This window comes from Colletotrichum costaricense, assembly GCF_030867565.1.
Source record: "Colletotrichum costaricense strain IMI 309622 chromosome Unknown Scaffold_3.1, whole genome shotgun sequence".
NCBI lineage: Eukaryota > Fungi > Ascomycota > Sordariomycetes > Glomerellales > Glomerellaceae > Colletotrichum > Colletotrichum costaricense.
The window spans coordinates 2,414,350-2,433,929 of NW_026848232.1; the positions used below are offsets into that span (position 1 = coordinate 2,414,350).

Consider the following 19,580-nt stretch of genomic DNA (forward strand, 5'->3'; position numbering starts at 1 on the left):
CTTGATATCGACCGAAAGAGAGACACTGATAGTATCATCCCCTTTCGGCTGACCGAAGTCGAAAACGGCTGGTCTGGGATTGAGGCGAATCGACGATGATCAGCAGCGTGGTATATAGATTGAGTAGCGAGTAGAGTTGTCCGAGCCGTGCAAAACCATCCACCAAATGGAGAAAATCCACGGGCCAAGTTGCCAAGTCATTGCCTGCTGTATCCGTATTGAATCGACGGGACGTTTAATTCTTAGGGCCTCGACCGTCAAATCTGTCACTATCCGAAAATGGACCGAACGCGTTGCGCCGGCCCTTGGGAACCCTTCCGCGATGATGCCATGAGCAGTCTATTTCAGAAAGACCCGATTGGGAGCCGCACTGCGATATGAATTGGAACGGAGACGAGGATTCGCGATTCGGGTATCCGTACGGATAGACTCGACTGGAAGGGGTTGGCCTGGATGGCTTCGCAGCAGCAAATTGATGAAATTTGGATGGTTTGCAGATGGGGGTGGGGGGAGGGAAAATAATTAAGATTGGGGTCGCTCGGCACATGGGAAGGCGAGAGATTGCAGGTTGTTCGCGGGTACGGGAGCGGTACTTGGCGATGGGCGGTCATTTCGGTGGGCTCGGAAGGTAGAATCTGAGTTCCTTGTTTTGTCGCCTTCCTAGATCATCTTTGGTAGATGGTCCCTTCCTAGGTTTTTTTTTTTGGCTCCCAGTGGGAAGAAAGAAAGGAAGGAGGGAGAGGGAGGGAGGGTTCAGAACAGACACCGGCTATCTTCACACCCCTCCAAAACGAAGCAGGAACCCCTGAGGACCTGAGGAAAAGGGACAGATAGAAGATGGCATCTTGACCAATCATGACGGTGCTCATTATGATTTTCTACTTCCATACTCCGTAGGTACGGATAGTTGTATATGGGGTGTGCAACCGCGGACCTTCCAATCGCGTGACATTGCCTCGAGCACGTTTACAGACCTGGCAGAGCGGCAAGATTGAACATTTGAAGATGGCGATCGAATCTGGTGGTCTGTGAGAGGAGGAATGGATCACATGAATCAGGATCCTCTCTTCCCCCAGTTATGGTGAACTCTGACAGACTGATACGGATGAACATTTCGTCATTGCTTTTCGTTTTTCAATCGTACCCTATTTCCTCACACTCAACTTGCATTTGGCACTCATTTCGCCTTTTCCTCCGCTCATGCAGGGCACGCTCAAACACTGTCTAACAGCCCACTATCTGATAAGGCCGAATACTCAACTGCCACTCATATACACGCCAGAGGGAGGGAAAGTCAACAATCATGCAGATGGCCTTACTAATGAACGCCCACCGCTTGCGAATTCGCCCAAATTTGCTCTAGCCTCTTGGTCCCGTCTGCAATCTGTACACTAATTAGCGCCCATCCACAGGCGACTCGGCGCTGAATCCCAGCGGAGAGGGACGGTGGGCCGGCGTTTCCTCTCAGCTTGGAAGCTTGTGGCTTGCAGCTGGCGCCGGGCTCGATACGCAAGTCAGGAACAGGAGCCCGTTGATAGCGCCGTCTTGACGGGAATGTCAATTGAAAGTCAAAGAGCAGATCGGCCGACACCTACCTAGGCGTTAGCACGCTCTTTGACGCCTTCTGCCACGTAACCGCGCTCGGGGGCCGAAAAGAAATTTATGCAGGCGATTGTCCATCGACAAAGTGTCGAATGTGTGTTGATAGCTGACGTCGTCACCTACTTTCTCTGCCAGGTTTCCAAGGTCATAGGTTGGTATCATCATCATCATCATCATCATCATCATCATCATCATCATCATCATCATCATCATCATGAGCAGCAGCAGTGCCGTCTTATCCACGATAGCGCCTCCGCATACAGCGCCCAGCGTTCTCGGCACGGTTGACAGGTCAGCCAGATGCCGTGCCCAGCAGATGGGATTGTTGGGCCCTTGCCGTCTTGGTACCGCAACGTCGTCGACAAGATGCATATTCAGCAAGTAGATCCGTGATCTCGCCAGACTGCTAGCTGGATATGGCGAGCGATAACGCAGAGCACACTGGCGACTGGTCACTGAGATGGAACTCCTAGAGGCAGGCCGCAGATTACCTTACTGCGTACAGTACCTAGAGCAGCATGGCAGTACACCGGGGAGGCTGTGAAGGTACGTACTGGATATCCCGACACGCACCCCACCCTAGGCCCCCACCTGCGCCTATCTGCACACCCCCCCTTCCCATAGTGCCCCCCTCGTGCGTTGCCGGTCCTGGCCAGTCAAATTTTCTGATTCTTTCCCCGTCCCTGGTCGCGCGGGCTGGACTTCTCCCACCTCCCCATGTCCTTCCCAGTTGTCGACCCATGCGCCGTGATCCAACAATTTTCAAATGCCCCCTTCTTTCTCACAGTGCCGCCCGCACCCAACACGCAGCTCACTCACTGTCACCGACACTGATACTCACGTACAACACTGCGTAGGTCTTGGTTTCGGTAGCTTCTCAGGGCTCTCCCTACCTATCCATCCCGCTACGACGATGCGAAGCCCTGGAAGACTGGCGGAGATGATTGAGATCAGTATCGGGGGCGCGATAAGATGAGATGAAATGACGAGGACACCCGCTTTGTGCCACGAGGAGAAGCAACGACTGCAGCAAGCAACATCAGATCGGACTCATGTTGCTTCTGCGTGTTCCATGCTGCCGCGTGTACGTGTGCAATCGCACAGGAGAAAAAGGGAGACGGAGACACTGGAGTCTGGAGACATGATCACGCGGTTTCTGTCTCGAGCAGCAAAGCAACTTTCGTTCTGATTCAATCAGTTAGCCTCAAGCTCAATACTCGTTTCGTGGAATCGAGAGTAAGCTCGACTCGGTCCCCCATCCGCACTCGTCAACCTCCAACTCGGTTGTAAATTCCCATGCAAGACGCAAGCTGCAGGTCCCGTTTCCGCGCCAAGGTACCATCCCAGGTTCCCCTGCACCTTGCCTTTGGCCCTGCCGCCCTCTGCTCAGCAATGGTGCCTCCCACTCTGTAACCACTGGCTGTCACTGCAGCACGCAGAATCTCTCTCTCATTCTTTTTCGCCTCACAGTACCTCCTATTCCTGTCCCTTCCTTCCCCCCCTATCATATGTGCTCGTCTAGGAGCAGGAGCATGGTCTTTTTGTCATAGAGTCTGTGTAGGTACGGATACTCCGTAGTGTACCTACATGCTAAGGTACCTTACCGTGCTGCTACCTTAGGTCAGCACTGGCAGCCGGTGGCGGTGGCGGCGTTGACACTGGCAGCGGCTCGTTATCCGTTGTCGTCGTCAACCGGCGCTTGGGAAATTGTGGCTGAGACGGCCCAAGTATTCAACATCGGTTTGTTGACTTTCCGTCCTTGTTCATCCGAGGCAGGACCTGGAGGCAGTTGAAGCGCCCGTCCCCTACTTCCCTTTTTGTTCTGCTCCCGATTTCCCTTGTTCACGCACAAACGGATGCACACACACATATTGTTTGGACGGTATTTTACCATACCGTCCCCTCCGTACTCCGTACCTTACCATAAATCCTGTACGGGAGGGAAACCGTCCATCGCTTCTTCTATGTGTGGAAGCGATGGGCGGCAAGGACCATCGTCTTTCTTCAGCATGGCAGGCTACCCCTGTACACCCAATTTAATTCCAATCAACCATCCCACCCGCGTTCCCACGTCTTCTCCCAAGTGTGTCGGTTCATCAATCCAAGGCCCCGGCCGCACCAACCAAACCTGGCCCGCCTGCTTCTTCTTTCTCTATCCGTTCCTACACAGTGATTTTTTCCCCCCTGGCTTGATCCCGTAGCTGACAGAGTATGATAGTATTTGTACCAAATTTCCCCTTGGACGTGGGCGACTGATTACCTGTCTCTCTTCCACAGCTCCCTACAGAAACAGACTGCCCTTTCTGCTTCCTTCTTTTTTCCCTCGTCCCTTTCAGTGTATTCCTAGTCTGCTAGTGTCCACCTTTTCCCTTTCCACACTTCATATCTGTAGGTACGAAATACTGCCACACAGTCTCTCTCTTCCCCTCCAAGTACCCTCGAGGATCGCGCACTTGGTTCATCCACATGCCCCCTGCTCTTTTCCCTAGCTCCATCACTCTCCCATTCCAATTCCCACACCCCCTGACAGCCTACCCTGGGAACTTCCCACCATCCCCCGTCCATCACTCTACGCCGTACCGGAGTCTCCTCTTCTTCGCTGCTATCCACGAATACGTCTTCGAGGTCCTTGCAAACTGGGACCTGTCTCTCTCCTAATTGCCCTAGCCTGGCCTCCCGTTCACATCGGCGCACTATTCGTACGCCTTTGCTTCCCCTACGCAGCACTACCTATCCGCCAAGACCCTCTTTTCCTTCTTCCAGACCTCTTCTACCTCTTCTTCCCTCATCTCCCACCCTTCCCCTCCTACTCCTTTCCTCCTTCTTCGTCTCTCCAGCTCACGACGAAATCTGGATCGCCAGTCTGTCTGTCTGCGTCTTCGTTTCCTAGCGGCAGAGATTCCGATCCCGCTCCCGACCACGCATCTCACTCATCGTTGTCGTCGTCAACGTCTTCCCGATCACTTGCCGGTCCTATGATCGTGTCACTCGCTCAGCAACAATAACAGCACTGCTAGTCACCATCTTTAGTACCTACGTTTCCGTCTTTCCTATGCGGTTCTCGCCTTGACGCCTTTTTCCGACCGTTTTGACACCTCTTGGCCCGTGGAGCTACATCGTCCGAACTACTGCTGCCGCCATCATTCTCTCTCCATCATCCAGAGTATAGCTTGGTCGGCATCTCTTGGCTGCTCTCACCAGCGATTGTGTATACCTCACCTTCCCCCGCCTCTCAAGGACGACACCCACTCACAACCGTCAAGCTGGACGAAAAACAACTAGAAGTTTTTATTCGGACAATGGGAGCTAAGCTGCCCAATCCGCATCGCGTCTGCAGCATGCGTAACCCACTTACGAGAACGCTGCTTTTTGCAGTCGTCGTCCTCATCGTCATGGCCCTCACCCTCAGGAACGATGCCATCGACGTTCGCGGCCGCATTATGAAGACGGGCGCCGGTGTCAAGTCATCAATCACGCATCAGCAGCCCCTGGACCCGGTCAAGTCGCACGGTTCCTCGTCGCTTTCCGAAAAGATCCCCGCCGAGCCCGCTCCCTCCTCAAGCCACGTCATGAACTGCGATATCAACACCGACCACATCAAGACCCTCAAGGACAAGTACGGCCTTTCCGAGAAGATTCACTACTTCAAGCGCTACGTCAGGTTCAGTCGCAAGCCCATCCAGCGCAAGGGTTACACTGTTTTGGATCAGGAGTTCCTCCCCAAGAAGTTCAAGACTGTCGACATCACAAAGTCGTACGCCCCTGAGGAGTGCCACGAGCCCCTGGATGTCCCCGTCACACAGTCTTCCTACCCTTCCACCGTCAACGCCTCCGACTTCATGTTCGCTGTTTCTACTACCTACAAGCGTTTCAATGACCCTAAGACAAGCCCGATTAAGGAATGGGCTCACTGGCTTACCGACAGCAACGGGAAGTCCAATGGCGGCAAGCTTTTGCTGTTGCTTCTTGACGCTAGCGACGCTGAGTTGAAGGACGCCAGCGACAGGCTCAAGAGGGTTGGAATTGACGCCGACGTCGCCCACTCCGACCCCTCCATGGAGATGGCTGTTCGCTACCTTACCCTGGTGCCTTATCTGTACAACCACCCTGAGAGAAAGACCAGAAAGTGGCTCGTCACTTGTGACGATGACACCTTCTTCCCCAGCATGCACGGTCTGATTGACAAGTTTGCTACCTTCGACCACCTCGACCCTCTCTACATCGGAACCCTTTCCGAGGACGTCAACGCCATTCACCGCCACGGCTCTCAGGCTTTCGGCGGTGCTGGTGTCTTCCTCAGCGTCCCTCTCGCGGCTGCCATTAACCAGCTCTACGAGTCTTGCAAGACGGAGACCAAGATCAAAGAGGCCAACTCAGGCTGGGGTCCTCAGGGCGATATCCTTCTCCGCAAGTGTATCTACGAAAATACCGAGGTTCGTCTGACCAATATTTGGGAGCTTTGGCAATTGGACTTGTACGGCGACCCAGCCGGCTTCTACGAGTCTGGTATCAAGCCCTTGAGCTTGCACCATTACAAGGGCGGCGGTTGGCATTACGCCAAGCCCCTCCAGTCTGCCAAGGTCGGACACGCTTGTGGAGAGGATTGCGCCTACCAGCGTTTCATTACTGCTGACGACTTCATCATCGCCAACGGATTCAGCGTTGCCCACTACCCCCAAGGTATCGACTTCAACTTGGATCAGATGGAACGCACCTTCACTCCTGCTCCGGATGACATTGGCTGGAACTTGGACTACATGTTCGGCCCCCAGCGCAGATCTTTGCACAAGACCGGTCGCAAGATTGCCTGGGAATTGCAAGAGGCCCACGTACAGGAGGATGGATCCGTACTTCAGGTGTACACTCGTCGGAAGGACGATGAGCGGTGGGTTGAGGAGGATGGCGAGCCGATGAGCAAGATTGACGGTGTCATTGAGCTCGTCTGGATTCCTTCAACATGAAGTGCCCTCGGAACTGCCGAGCACGACGATACGATACGACCAGAGGCATTCCCAATAACCTCTCGCCTCATGATATGACGGGTTAGGGTGATTCTGGCATTGCAAAAAAGCTCAAGGATGGATCAAAGCCCATTCGCAGCTCATTTCACGCATTTGTTCAACCCAGGACACCCCGGCCTGTTCGCAATAGCTGCCCTTCAGCTGAAATGGCACGGGCCCGTTTCGATTCAGACGGCAGCAAAAAAGTCAATCTGGCCGACAAAGAACGACAGGTTGCATTGCCCAGGGCACCTACCTACAATTACGACAACACCCCTGGACAGGATCATAATTATAATCCGCTGACCGTGATACCCTCATTAAAACACAACAACACTCTTCTTCGATTCGACTCGCATCTCGACTTCGGCATACAGCTCGCATTGAGCTTCGGCGTTTGAGTATGATACGGGGCATTTTTTCTACATTGACAGCATGCTGGCAAACGCTTACCAACTTTCCTTTCTTTTCTATCACTGCGGCATTGCATTGCACATAGATGGATTGCGTCGACGGATCGCGCAATCGGCACATAGACCTGTGACAGGCCGGACGTTAGGAGTCATGATAAGGACGTTGGGTGTCCTTTTTGGAGGTCAACCACCTGGTATGGTTTGATTTTGGTGCAAGGAAAGGCAAACATCGGTGCCTATGTAGAGTTCCAGAACAGGTGTATACCAATGCTACGAAATATTCAACAGTTGCAAACTTGATTTTACAACCTTCCGTACCTGAGTCCTTGAGAATCTGTGCCTTCGAGTCGGATCGCCATCGGCTGAGAGATGCTCGAGATGGGACGAACTGCTCATTCTGGGCCTGATATCCCAGGCCTCAGTCAATAACGGTCGTCAGGCACCAAACTGATTTGTCTCAGCCACGCCCCGCCCCCACCCGAGGCAGGCTCGCGCCACAATGCACTCGTGCCCCGCCAACGTCAGTTCCAGCGCAGCTTCCTTTCCATGCTTCGAACAATGAAGTCATGAGGCTTGTGACATACCGCGCCTAGCTCGAGGTTCTACAACGACGTCCCCTAAGCCCCGAGAGGGACTCTTCCACCATGGCGACGTGAGTATTGCCTTCATACACACCAGTGTCTCTCCTAACTTTCTCGTCATGGCCAGCATTTCGAATATTCTGTCGTTGCCGTTCCGCAAGTCCACACAGCTCTCGCTCTCGTCGACGATACGACAGTACATCAACACCAAGTATGACCAACACCCGGACATGTTTCGTCAGGACCTCGAGGTCATCGACGCCCTGCGACGAGATGCGGTCAACGTGAGGGAACCGCATCCTAGCGGCGTGAAAAAGCTGCAGGCCTATGCGGGACAGCTCGTGTGGATCGGGGGCAAGTTCCCGATCGACGTACGTCTAGCAATTTCCACCCAAACCAGAGAGAGATGGTAAGATCGCTAACGCAGATTGCGAACAGATCGGGGCTGAGTTTACCTGGTACCCAGCATTGGGTTACAACACTGAACGACCGATGGTGCGAAACAACCTCAAATACGAACTCATGAACATTCTCTACAACTTGGCCTCCCTCTACTCCCAACTTGCGGTCGCGCAATCAAGATCTGGTACGGAAGGTCTCAAGACGGCCGCGGGCCACTTTGCCTCGGCGTCTGGAGTACTAGAACATATGCTGAAGGAAGTCCTGCCCGAACTGCGCATGTCTGACCCGCCCGAAGACATGGACGCCAACACCCTCGAGTCTCTGTCCCAACTGCTCCTGGCACAGTCGCAAGAGTGTTTTTGGCAAAAGGCAGTCATGGACGGGTACAAGGATGCCATCATTGCTAGGCTGGCCGCTCGTGTCTCCGATCTCTACAACTCGGCGGGGGAGGCTGCTATGAAGAGCGAGGCGATCAGCTCTGCTTGGATCCACCACATGAGCGCAAAGCACCACCACTTCGCTGGTGCGGCGCAATACCGGGCCGCATGCGATTGTCTCGAGAAGAGGAAATATGGCGAAGAGGTTGCTCGCTTGCAGGACGCTGTGAGCTGTGTCAACGAGGGCTTGAAGGAGAGTCGGGGTGGCTACCTTAATAAGGCGGTGCTCGAGGATCTTAATGGTCTGAAACGAAAGGTCGAAGAAGATCTCAAAAGGGCAGAGAAGGACAATGACGTTATCTACCTTCGTAAGTACCGAAATCTAGTAAACAGAGGTCGCAAGGCTAACTCGAGAAGAACCTGTACCGCCAAAGTCGGAGCTCAAAATTCTTGACAGAGCCAATATGGCAGTCGCTAGAGTGCCTCCGCAAGTAGCCAACCCGTTTGACTACGTCGGGGATCAGGCCGAATTCGGTCCAGCACTTTTCACAAAACTAGTTCCGTTCTCCGTTCACGCCGCCATCACTATTTACGAGCAACTGCGCGATCGCATAGTCAACGAAAACATTATTGGTCAGATGGAAACGCAGACAGAAAAGCTTCATGCCATGCTCAGCTCCATCAATCTCCCGGGTTCGCTGCAGGCACTTGAGAAACCGCTTGGTCTGCCTCACAGTTTGGTCCACCACGCGGAGGAAATACGGCAGGCAGATGCTATAGGAAGGATTCAACGGGCCTTCTCGGATATCGATAAGTTACGGACTGCCGACATCGCCATCTTCAACGAAGGTAAAGCGATACTGGCAGCCGAAGAGGAGGAGGACAACCGAATGAGACGGAAGTACGGCACAGACAGATGGTCAAGACCGGAAAGTCGCAGCGACCCCCAGGGAGGCCAGTTCTGGGCTCAAGTAGCCGAGATCGAAGGCTACTTTGCGAGCAGTACCAGCAGTGATGCGGTCGTTCGAGAGAAGTACAAGGAGGTACAGGACTTGCTCGAGATGCTCTCTGGATCCGATCGAGCCATCATGGACTATGTGCCTTCATCCAGGCGCATGGACATCCCAGAGCACCTGAAGCCGGTAATAGGTAGGCTTCGGGGGGCTTATAATGATGTCCTGCGACTTGAGTCCAAAAGGAGAAAAAAGGCTGAGGTGCTGCGGGAGAAGGCGAGGACGGACGACATCAAGCCGGATATCCTGAAAGAAGCTGCACGACTCGAGAGAACATACCCGACAACAGCAATTGTCCCGGCCCACTTTGAGGACTTTTTCGAGAAGCGTCTTGACAAGCTTTATGACTCTGAGATCGAAGCGGTGGCCAAGGAAGAAGACGAGCAAGAGCGCCTCATGACTGAGGTGCAGAGAGTCAACCGAGAGTTTGAGAGTCAAAAGAAGAATATGTCGAGTGGTAGTCGCGAGCGGGAGCTGGCACTTCAGAAGCTTGACAATGCCTACTACAAGTACAAAGAAATCGTCAACAACGTGGACGTCGGTCGCAAGTTCTACAATGACTTGAGCAAGGTCGTGGGCCAGAACTTTCGCGATCCTGTCAAGGCCTGGGCTGCAGAGCGGCGGATGGACGCCAAGAGTCTTGAGGAGTAAGGAATAACCCCTCTGCGTATCAGCTCACCGTACTAACTAGTTTATAGGGAGGTCAGCATGCCGCCGCTCAATTCACTGAACCTGAACCGATCCCCGGTCCACTCCCCGACCGGCTCAAACTACGACCCGCGGCCCCAATCCTACTTTAGCGCCAGCGTCGTCCCCGGCACAACAGCCCAGCAGCAGCAGCCACCGTCGCGGCACGAGGTTCACTCTCCCGCTGAGGCACATATTCAGTCATGGGCCGGGTCGACTGTCGAGCCCCAGCACCCGAGACCCGCGGCGGCAATGTCGAACATGTGGCAGCCGGATATGGGCATCAAGTTCGGAGCTCAGCCAGGTGCACCAGCACCTCCTGGCGGATCAACACAAGGCCAGGGCCCGGCAAGCCAGCCGCCGCAAGGAGGCACCTGGAACCCGTCCTCTGGGATCAAGTTCGGTTAGGACACGGATCGATTCCCACCGCCTGCAAAGAAGGGACGGTGAGGAGGGAGGCGGACGGGCAAGTCCAATGAAGGCTTCCATTTTGTCGGCTTTGAGCGAGTAGTTTGGCGTTGATGGGTTTGTGTCGTCTTGCTAGATGTACCATAGCTCCGTCGCAAAGCACGCTTGTCGTGTTTGCGGAATGAAGAATACGTACATGGTTCGTTCATGTATACTGAAGCATACTCAAGCATAGTCGAAGTACTCCGCAAATGTCGAACCGCCAGATGATTTCTCGTATGGATCCAAAGGGAATTCTAAACCTGTTGCACACGATGTCTTGCCAGTAGACCATTAATCAAAATTGCCTCTTTGAGGGCTGTGTGGACTACTAGATCTTTGAAGCGCGGAGGATATGCCATTTCACTAGATGTTCCTTTGGAAATTCGTCCCTCCCCCACCTATCATCCATTCCAGTGTTCACAGCGAAGCGTAGGGTTCAGAAACATGCGCTATGACAAACAACATTTGAAATCTTGAATCGACACAGGTTCTTAAGAGAGACTCGGGGTGGAGGCGACTATGTATGGCCGGAAGCGGGATGTCCCAAGGGCGTGGGACGCTTGACGGTATTAGATTCCTCTGGAACAGAATTGGAGGTGAAGAAAGTTCGGCGCTATTTTTAGTCTCATGGCTTTTTGGAATGTTTTCTCCATTTTTTGCGCCTCTTGTCTCTTTTTTTCTTTTTTTCTTTTGTTCGGCCGATAGGAATTGGAGAAATGAAGTCTGGGGGTTTCATGGCATTTCAACCGCAGTTGACCGCGGGTTACAAGGCAAGAGAGAGGGGAAAGACCAAACACGTGATAACGTGCTCTTGGAACCGCTTGAATCGGAGCCAATTTGAAATCACTAAGTGCAAGCGCGACGTTTTGCCGGGGAAAGGGTTTGTGAATCAGTCGGTGACGTCGCTGAGTCAGTATCTGCCGAAATCATTTCGGACATGATCCGCGGTAGCCGTTGAAGAGTCTGCAATTTGTACAAGGTATGCGGTTGCCGGTCAGGGAACAACTGCCTCATGTATGTATGGGTGGCCTACACGGAAGAAGGTGACAATTTTGAGAGTATGAGTTTGTAGATGCTGGGCATCATGTTGTCGTGGCAATTGTGAGTTTTGTTTACTTTGAAAAAGTAAAGCTTGGGGAGCGGCAATGCGGCAGGCAATCGGGCGATGAGCCAAAGTGGAAAAGTTCAAAAATTCGATCCTGACAGCCAACAGAGATCGGGATCGGTTGAACGCCACCTGGGTACCTTATTGACAAGAGGAGAAAAACGTCCGACCGAGTCATTCCATTGGTCTCTTTTTTTTTCCTTTGGCTGTGGACGCGTTTCATAGGCCGCTCTAGAACGTGGGAGAAGGCCCCAAGAAGAGACTGACGGGTGGATCTTGAGTGAATCTGGAAGGGGGAAAGAGGAGGGGTATGATGTCAGATTCTCTTTGGTTGGAAAGAGAGCCTCGCCCACCTACTGCCACCCTATGGGCTGTGTATGGTGTACCACAACAAATGGATGTGTTTTCCTTCGGTATCCATTTGCGGCATCTTTTTTTTTTTGGGGGGGGGGGGGGCATCTTCCATTCTTTTTTTTTTCTGCCCTTTCCACCATTCCTTGTTGTGTTTACCGCCAGCCTAACAGTTACCGCCCTGCCGTCACCGCCGCCGCCGCCAACAGAGAGAAAGTCGAAGAAATAGGAAAAGCGCAACGCCCGGAATGGTTTAGGTGACACTTCGCACTTGCCCGCCTTTCCGCATTCCTTCCATGCCCCTGCCCCTTCTCCAAATGCACCCCGTGGCCACGCGAAGTCCACGAGCGTAGTGTTGTCGCTCCCCGCCGGACTGTCACTCCGAAAGGCCCCTTTGAACAGGAAAAAAAAAAAAAAAAAGAAACCAACCTAAGCAACAAAGCCTCGGAAGAAAGAGAGGGGGAAAAAAAGACGCAGAACAAATCTGAAATCTGAGGAGAGAGACATAGAGAGGCAGGCCTAGGCACGAAAGCCGCCAACACCGCCGCTCCCCCCTGCTTGCGACCCCTCGACATCGAAGCACGGCTACGCTCCTCTCACTCTCAGTCTCACACCCACTGCCCACTGACGCTCATTCTCATCCTCGTTCTTACTCTCAATTCTCACTCGCTTTCCTTCTAACTCCCTCGCCAAACCCGGCTCACCTCACATACACACGCTCCCGCAGAGAACCGCACCCGCCACCCCTGTGCGGTGTGCTGCTGCTGCTGCTGCTGTGCGCGCATCCGCGTGTGTGTATTTTCTTTCCCACATTCAAATGTCCGAGGCCCAACGCGAGCGGGAGGTCCAGCGATATCTCCAGAGCTGGCAGGTCGCCCAAGGTTCCTCCTTCAACGTCGCCCTCAATGTCGATAGCATCGCCGCCCCGGACTTACATGGCAACGGCTACAAGCCAAAGGCCTCGGCCGACAAGGCCCTCACCGCCTTTGCTCAGCTCGCCGTGCTGAAGCTCGACGTCAAGCGTGCCATGGTCTCGCTGATCGATACCACCACCCAGACCATTCTTGCCGAGGGTACCCGTAGCGTTCAACTTGGAGACTTTGAGCACCTGCAGGATTCAAACAGTAGTGGTTTGAACGACGCCGATGAGACGAATGTTGATAATGAACTGTGGCGTACGTAGGCCTCTCTATTCGGGACATCACATCACTCAGTCCCGGCCGCGGCTGCGGTTGCGGTTCGCCTCCGAAGCTATCCGCCGTCGCAGCATGTCGACAGTCTTCTTTACAAATGCTGGCCTCATGCTTGAATCTTATTTTCAGTGTGCATTGTCGGGCTCAGACATGCGGGAAGGAGGGGGCGGATCGTTTTGGGAGGTCCTATGCTGACATTTGTGATTTCCATAGTCGGCGCCACCATCCTTTCTCGTCCCGATGCCGTTTGCGAACACTCAATGGTGAATACTTGCACAGGTTTAGACCCCAAGGGCCGCCCGTATACGGCGACCGGACTCATCGTCAATGACTGCCGCCTCGACCCTCGATTCGCGCAGCGCCCCTATGTGCTCTCGGAACCCGGCGTACGCTTCTACGCTGGCGTGCCCATCATCTCACGCAGCGGCCACAAGATTGGCTCCTTTGCCGTCTCCGACGAACGACCTCATGATGGACTCACGGCGGAGGAAATTCGGTTCATGCAGGGCGTCGCGCAAACGGTTATGGAACATTTGGAGTGGGCCCGGGATCGCGTGGATAGGTTCAAGGGCGAGCGGATAGTGCGAGGACTGGCGACGTTTATCGAGGGATGTTCTACCATGAATGAAGATTCAAATCCTGTCAAGGACGACATACCGAGGAGCCCCTCGACGGTACGGCCACCGGATATGCCGCTCATCTCGACGCGACGGCCGATGCCCAGATCGAATTCGTACTTCCGCAACGCCGAAGCACTCGTCCGGTCTCGAGAGTCATCAGCGTCTCGTCAGCAAAGCGATACTACGGAACCTCAGGGACCCAGCACCGAGAACCCGCCATCGCCCAAGAAGGCATACCAACCGAGGGCCGACGGCCTGTCGAAACTCTTCAACCGCGCAGCGGACGTCCTTCGTCACTCGACGCTGGCTGACGGCGTAGCCTTCTTTGGAGCCACGGCAACGACTGCTACTCCCGGAAGCCAATCAAGGTCGGGCAGGAATCAGTCGTCGGACGAGGAGGATGTCACACGACCCGCCACATCAGGCTCTGGGCTGGATAGCTCCGACTCTGACACCTCGCCCTCCGCCAGGCCCTGCAAGATTTTGAGCTTCTCCGTGGCTGATGAGCGTGCGCGCGCGCGCATCGAGCAGGGCCCGGCGCTTTCACTCGGCATTCTTGAAAAGTACTTTTCCATGTTCCCCATGGGCAAGACCTTTTCCTTCACCGAAGCCGGACTTGGGGTGTCATCTGGCGACGACAGTGCTAGTGACAGGGAGACGATGGGCGTCGACGGGGCAGCGCCGCCTGACAAATCCGAAGGCAGACGGCGAAAGGTCAAAATGGTTCACGAAGAGCTCCTCAAAAAAATACCCGGAGCCAAGACAGTGGTCTTTGTACCACTGTTCGACTACGGTGAGGACAGGTTAGCCGGCGGGTGTTTCCTCTGGACCTCCGTCACCGGCCGCATGATGAACCTTGACCAGGACCTCTCGTACCTCCGAGCCTTCAGCAACAGTATCATGACCCAAGTTGGCCGCATCAACAGCCAAAAGAACGAGGCGGCCAAGACGACCTTTATCGCGAGCATGAGCCACGAACTCCGCAGTCCCCTCCATGGCATCCTCGGATCCGCCGAGCTTCTGCAAGATACCAGCACAGACGCGTATCAATCGGGTCTCATCAGCTCCATCGCCACCTGTGGAAAGACGCTGCTCGACACGCTCAACCACGTTCTCGACTACAGCAAGATCAACAGGCTTGGGCGGGCACAGATGAGACGGCGCGCTAAGCAGAACCAGAGTAGGCCGGCGGCCATCACATCGGACTCGCTCGAAAGCTTGAGCATGTCCTCCGTTGTGGATCTCGCTGTTCTCGTGGAAGAAGTGGTCGACGCCATTGCCGCGGGCCACGCCTTCAAGAAGCTCGTCGGTGCGGGCTCCCTGGATGGACCCAAGCCCAGCATCAGTGTCAAGGAGACGAATAACGTGAGGTCGGTGGGCAACTTCCAAGCGCCGGGGGCCAAGGGTCCTGTGTCAATATTGTTAGATGTTGACCCGAAGATACCTTGGTTGGTGAAAGCGCAGCCAGGCGCCCTCCGGCGGATTATCATGAACTTGTTCGGGAACGCCCTGAAGTACACGACACAAGGCTACGTTCTGGTTTCTTTGACCGGCCAGGCGAGGTCCGAGGGAACAAAGATCGACGCCATGATACGCGTGGCGGACTCTGGTAAGGGCATGTCTGAGGAGTTCCAGCAAACCCGACTGTTCCTCCCCTTCAGCCAGGAGGATTCCTTCCAGCCCGGCACGGGCCTAGGTCTTAGCATCGTCAAGCAGATTGTTGACTCGTTGCGGGGAAGCCTCGAAGTCAGGTCCGAGCAAGACAGAGGCACCGAGTTCGACGTACACCTCAGCTTCACATCGGCATCCGACGAAACGGAGGACCCCCGTGAACCGGATGAGGCGATGCGCAGCGTCGTCGACGAAACAAGGGGGATGAAGATTGTCCTCCTTGAGGAGGAGCGTACTCCTGACGCACCGCCCATGACGAAATACGCCGCGAAGCTGAATCAGATTCTCACGGAGACGTGCTCCGAGTGGTTCAAGATGAAGGTTGTTAAGGAAAACCCCAGCGAGCCACCGGATGCCGATATGTACCTCTACTCTGAGCCTCCCTCGGTGGAGGTGCTGGAGAAGCGCTTCAGGGAGAATTCGCGGAGATCGCCGAGTCAGAAGAAGGCACCCTTTGTCATTGTGTGCCCGACGGCAGAAGAAGCAGTCAACATTCTCCAGGACCACAGCAAGCTGTTGTTGGACTTTTCAGAAATCGTCGAGGTGATACCGCAGCCGTAAGCAAATAACTCCTGGATTTCTTCAAATCCGTGTCGATGGCTAACTAATGAATGCAGATGCGGCCCGCGAAAACTGGCCAAAGTATTTAGCCACTGTCTCAAGCGGGTAGAAGAGCTGGAGAGGACCCAAGCAACGGCACGCAACTCATCCGGGCTGCTGGCCCCGATACCGCTCGCCCCCGACGGCACCACCCCCGGCACCAACGAGATCCGCCAAGTCGAACGGGTCGGCACCCCACTCCATCAGCAAGCTAGACCAGAACAACTCGAACCCGCCATGGGCGTACAACCCCTCATCAAACCCCTGGGCGCTATGGCCCTCTCCCCGGCCCTCAACGGCGGCCAGCCCGTCCTCGTGGGACAGAAGAACGTGACGCTGCACGTTCTCCTGGTAGACGACAACCAGATCAACCTCAAGCTCCTCGTCATGTTCATGAAGAAGTGCGGCTTCACGTACGAGCAGGCCGAGAACGGGCAGGAGGCGCTCGATCGCTTCATCCAGGCGTCGAGCTCGTCTATTGAGGCGAGCGCGAGTAAGCGGCGAAGATTCGATTTTGTCTTGATGGATATCAGCATGCCGATCATGAACGGGTTCGAGGCGACAAAGAGGATACGCGAGTACGAGAGGGAGCATAGGTTGCAGGCCACGACGGTGGTGGCGCTGACGGGGCTGGCGAGCGCGGATGCGAGGAGGGATGCTGAGACGTCTGGGTTTGATGTGTTTTTGCCCAAGCCGGTGCGTTTTGCCGAGTTGCAGAAACTTCTTACGGCGTCTTGATGGGTATGTTCTAGAACATTGACTGCTCGAGGCGGTCTCCATCCTCTTTTCTCTTCATCCACAAGCATAATATACAAAGACGCTTTCTAGGAAAATAGACTAGGTCGTCTTCAACGTCAACTATGTACTTTCAGACCTGACGAGAGATCGTTCACGGCTTTTCTCAAGTAATTGACGGTTACATGGTTTGTAATTACGATATTAAAAGACAAATACCACTTTTATGCTTCTTCATTGCTACCTTTTTGTGCTAGTCTCCATCTTCCCGTATTAGTACTTTAGGACCCCGCCATCTACGAGTCTAGGACAACATCTTCACGACTGATGAATCATCTCAAGTACCAGCCGTTCCGTTCGGTTCTTCCCCCTGATACCCTTTCGGGACATAGTCTACTCCTCTTGGGAAAGAATAGGAGCCGCCGCAGGATCGTACGAGGTCCCGAAGCCCTTTGCCAAGACAGCACACGCGTCATGGACGAGTTTCCTGCTAATCTGGTGCACACTAGAAGATAAAGAAGTCAGCATACCAGCCCTCGCCCAACCAAGCAGCGAGCAAAATCAACCCAAAGTAAAAAAAAAAAAAAAAAACCAAACTTGTCGAAAAGAAAATACATACCCAGCAAGCACAAGCACAGAATGCGTCGCCCCCTCATACACCGCACTCTCAACCTCGACCCCGTTCTCCCTCAACAGCCGAGCATACGCCAACCCCTCCGTCGTCAACAGATCCACCCCCGCGACAGCGAGCCACGTCCTGGGACTCTTGGCCAGCAGCTCGCGCGGCGCGAAGCACGGGGACGCCCGCCACTCCTTCTTGTCCTGCTCGCCGCGGGAAAAGTAGAGGTCTTGGTACCAGCCCATGCGGGTGGGCGTTAGCCAGGGGACGTGGCGGGTCGCGGACCAGCCTGTTGAGGGGGTTGCGGTTGAGTCGATCACGGGGCAGATTAGGAGTTGGGAGACGGGGGGCGGGGAGATGGGGGTGGGGGAGAGGGTGAGGTTCATTGTCAGGATTGCGGCGAGGTTGCCGCCTCTGAGTCGGGTGTCAGTGTTGTTGCACATGGTTTGTGGATGATGGGATGGAGGGGGAAGGGGTAACGAACGCTGAGAGGCCGCCGATTGTGACGAGGGATGTGTTGATGCCTAGACGGGAGGCGTTGGAGGGTTCGTAGAGCCATTTCAGGCCTGTGAGGCAGTCGTCTACGGCGGCTGGGTAGACGTGTTCCGGGGCGTGGCGGTAGTTTATCGTGACGACGACGCACTTTACATCTATTTTGATATTCTATCAACACTCATTGTGTCATGTTTTCCAAAACCTTCATCTCTATATGAAGATCTCATACGGAGAGGGAAATAGGGGAGAAAGAGATGACTAACATTTACAAACATGCGTCAGGAAGCCATTCTCGCTATCCAACCCCCCATTCACCCACCCGCCGCCGTGAAGCCAGACCAAGCACGGCCAGCCGCCTTCAGGCTGGTTTCCCTCGGGGACGAAGACGCGCACCTGGATCTCCTCGCCGGGGATATCCTCGTCCCACTGCTTGCCGACGGGCGAGAGCTTCTGCGTGGTGTGCGCGAGCGGGTTCGGCGCGGACCGCGAGGTCGGGTCCCAGGGCTTGGCCTCGGAGGGTTCCATGTACTGGATGATGGAATCGTGGAGGGCGACGTACTCCGGGTCGAGTTTGGAGCGGACGGAGGGGTGGATTGGTTGGTGGATTGTTCGTGAGTCCGCCATTGTGTGTTGAGGTGAGAGATGATGCCTGTTGGTTTAGTTTGATGATATCGTCTCTTGATAAGTCAAAGTACACCTCGTATGGGGTGGTGGTCTGTCTGCTGGTGTCTAGAGCAACGTTGTTGAGCTTCACGTTGGTTGGATGTTGAAAGTTGAGAGAGGAATGAGTGAAGTTGAAGATAATTGACGTGATTGGTGAGGTGGAGCTCTCCGAGGTTGGAAAATGAGGCTTTTTAGAAAGTTTGTGGTGGACGGACCCTTATCCCACCCCCATCCCGTAGCTTGAGATTTGCCCGTTCTCGGTAATCTTCGTTGAAATTCGTATGGAGCGTCCCGCTCGCACCGGCGCTGGATCGGACGGGCAGAAGGACCCGCTGATCCACGATTGAGTCAAGATTTAGCGGCTTTGAGTCAACGCCCAGGCATCGAAACACGCCAACTTCCGCGGTCACGATGATGAGGTGAGAGGCATATGGGTAAATAAACAAAGATGGATGGTGAGCTATTTGCTAATGTATGAGAGATATGTACGTAGAGGTGCATGTCGTGTAGTTAGAAGAGTTGATTCCGTACTTTTCCAAGATCAATGATCCTCGTCACTAATCTTTCTTCACCCCATCTATCTAGGTGGATACCGGAACAACACACTGCTTAACACATCCTCACTACCTCAATCTCTGTTACTATCACCATCAAGACTCTGTTTTCTTCTTCTTTTTTGTCTCGAACCAGCTCTTTACGTGTTCTCTCGCGGCTATGCTCGTCTAGCAGAAACGACGCCGTCAACTGTTGGTAGCAATTCACGGCTGATATATCACAGCACCTTGGAGAAACAGAGGAAATAAGAACATCGATAGAATACGAAAGGCCGTCGATATTTGCTAACAAGTTATCATGTTAACTACTTGTTACCCTGAGGTACGCATGATAGACTGACCTTATCATCGCACTCCATAATATTCGAGGGAGATGACGGGTCCGGGCTCGGCAGGCTTGATGAGAACTGCGCCAAACCAGACTCCCGGCTGCATGAACACAATAATCC

The 19,580-nt window shown here is 54.2% G+C and overlaps 5 protein-coding genes across 5 annotated transcripts; 3 read left to right on the forward strand and 2 right to left on the reverse strand.

Annotated features, from left to right (window-relative positions):
* Positions 1-1,602: 1,602 nt before the first annotated feature.
* Positions 1,603-1,974, reverse strand: CCOS01_03642 (uncharacterized protein; the record flags this gene model as incomplete). The annotated part of the gene is made up of 2 exons (XM_060451828.1): positions 1,603-1,767; positions 1,816-1,974. 2 exons carry the CDS (start codon positions 1,972-1,974, stop codon positions 1,603-1,605), a joined length of 324 nt encoding a protein of 107 aa, XP_060318093.1.
* A 2,966-nt stretch (positions 1,975-4,940) lies between these two features.
* On the forward strand, positions 4,941-6,563 carry CCOS01_03643 (uncharacterized protein; the record flags this gene model as incomplete). The annotated part of the gene is made up of 1 exon (XM_060451829.1): positions 4,941-6,563. One exon carries the CDS (start codon positions 4,941-4,943, stop codon positions 6,561-6,563), a length of 1,623 nt encoding a protein of 540 aa, XP_060318094.1.
* Positions 6,564-7,514: 951 nt separating this feature from the next.
* On the forward strand, positions 7,515-10,483 carry CCOS01_03644 (BRO1-like domain-containing protein; the record flags this gene model as incomplete). Its single annotated transcript, XM_060451830.1, has 6 exons — positions 7,515-7,535; positions 7,609-7,667; positions 7,724-7,967; positions 8,035-8,743; positions 8,793-10,035; positions 10,087-10,483. The coding sequence occupies 6 exons, from the start codon at positions 7,515-7,517 to the stop codon at positions 10,481-10,483; spliced, it is 2,673 nt and encodes an 890-aa protein (XP_060318095.1).
* Positions 10,484-12,798: 2,315 nt separating this feature from the next.
* Positions 12,799-16,803, forward strand: CCOS01_03645 (hsp90-like protein; the record flags this gene model as incomplete). The annotated part of the gene is made up of 3 exons (XM_060451831.1): positions 12,799-13,156; positions 13,388-16,022; positions 16,083-16,803. 3 exons carry the CDS (start codon positions 12,799-12,801, stop codon positions 16,801-16,803), a joined length of 3,714 nt encoding a protein of 1,237 aa, XP_060318096.1.
* Positions 16,804-17,193: 390 nt separating this feature from the next.
* CCOS01_03646 (uncharacterized protein) lies at positions 17,194-18,538 on the reverse strand (the record flags this gene model as incomplete). The annotated part of the gene is made up of 4 exons (XM_060451832.1): positions 17,194-17,305; positions 17,420-17,833; positions 17,904-18,082; positions 18,188-18,538. 4 exons carry the CDS (start codon positions 18,536-18,538, stop codon positions 17,194-17,196), a joined length of 1,056 nt encoding a protein of 351 aa, XP_060318097.1.
* Positions 18,539-19,580: the final 1,042 nt, after the last annotated feature.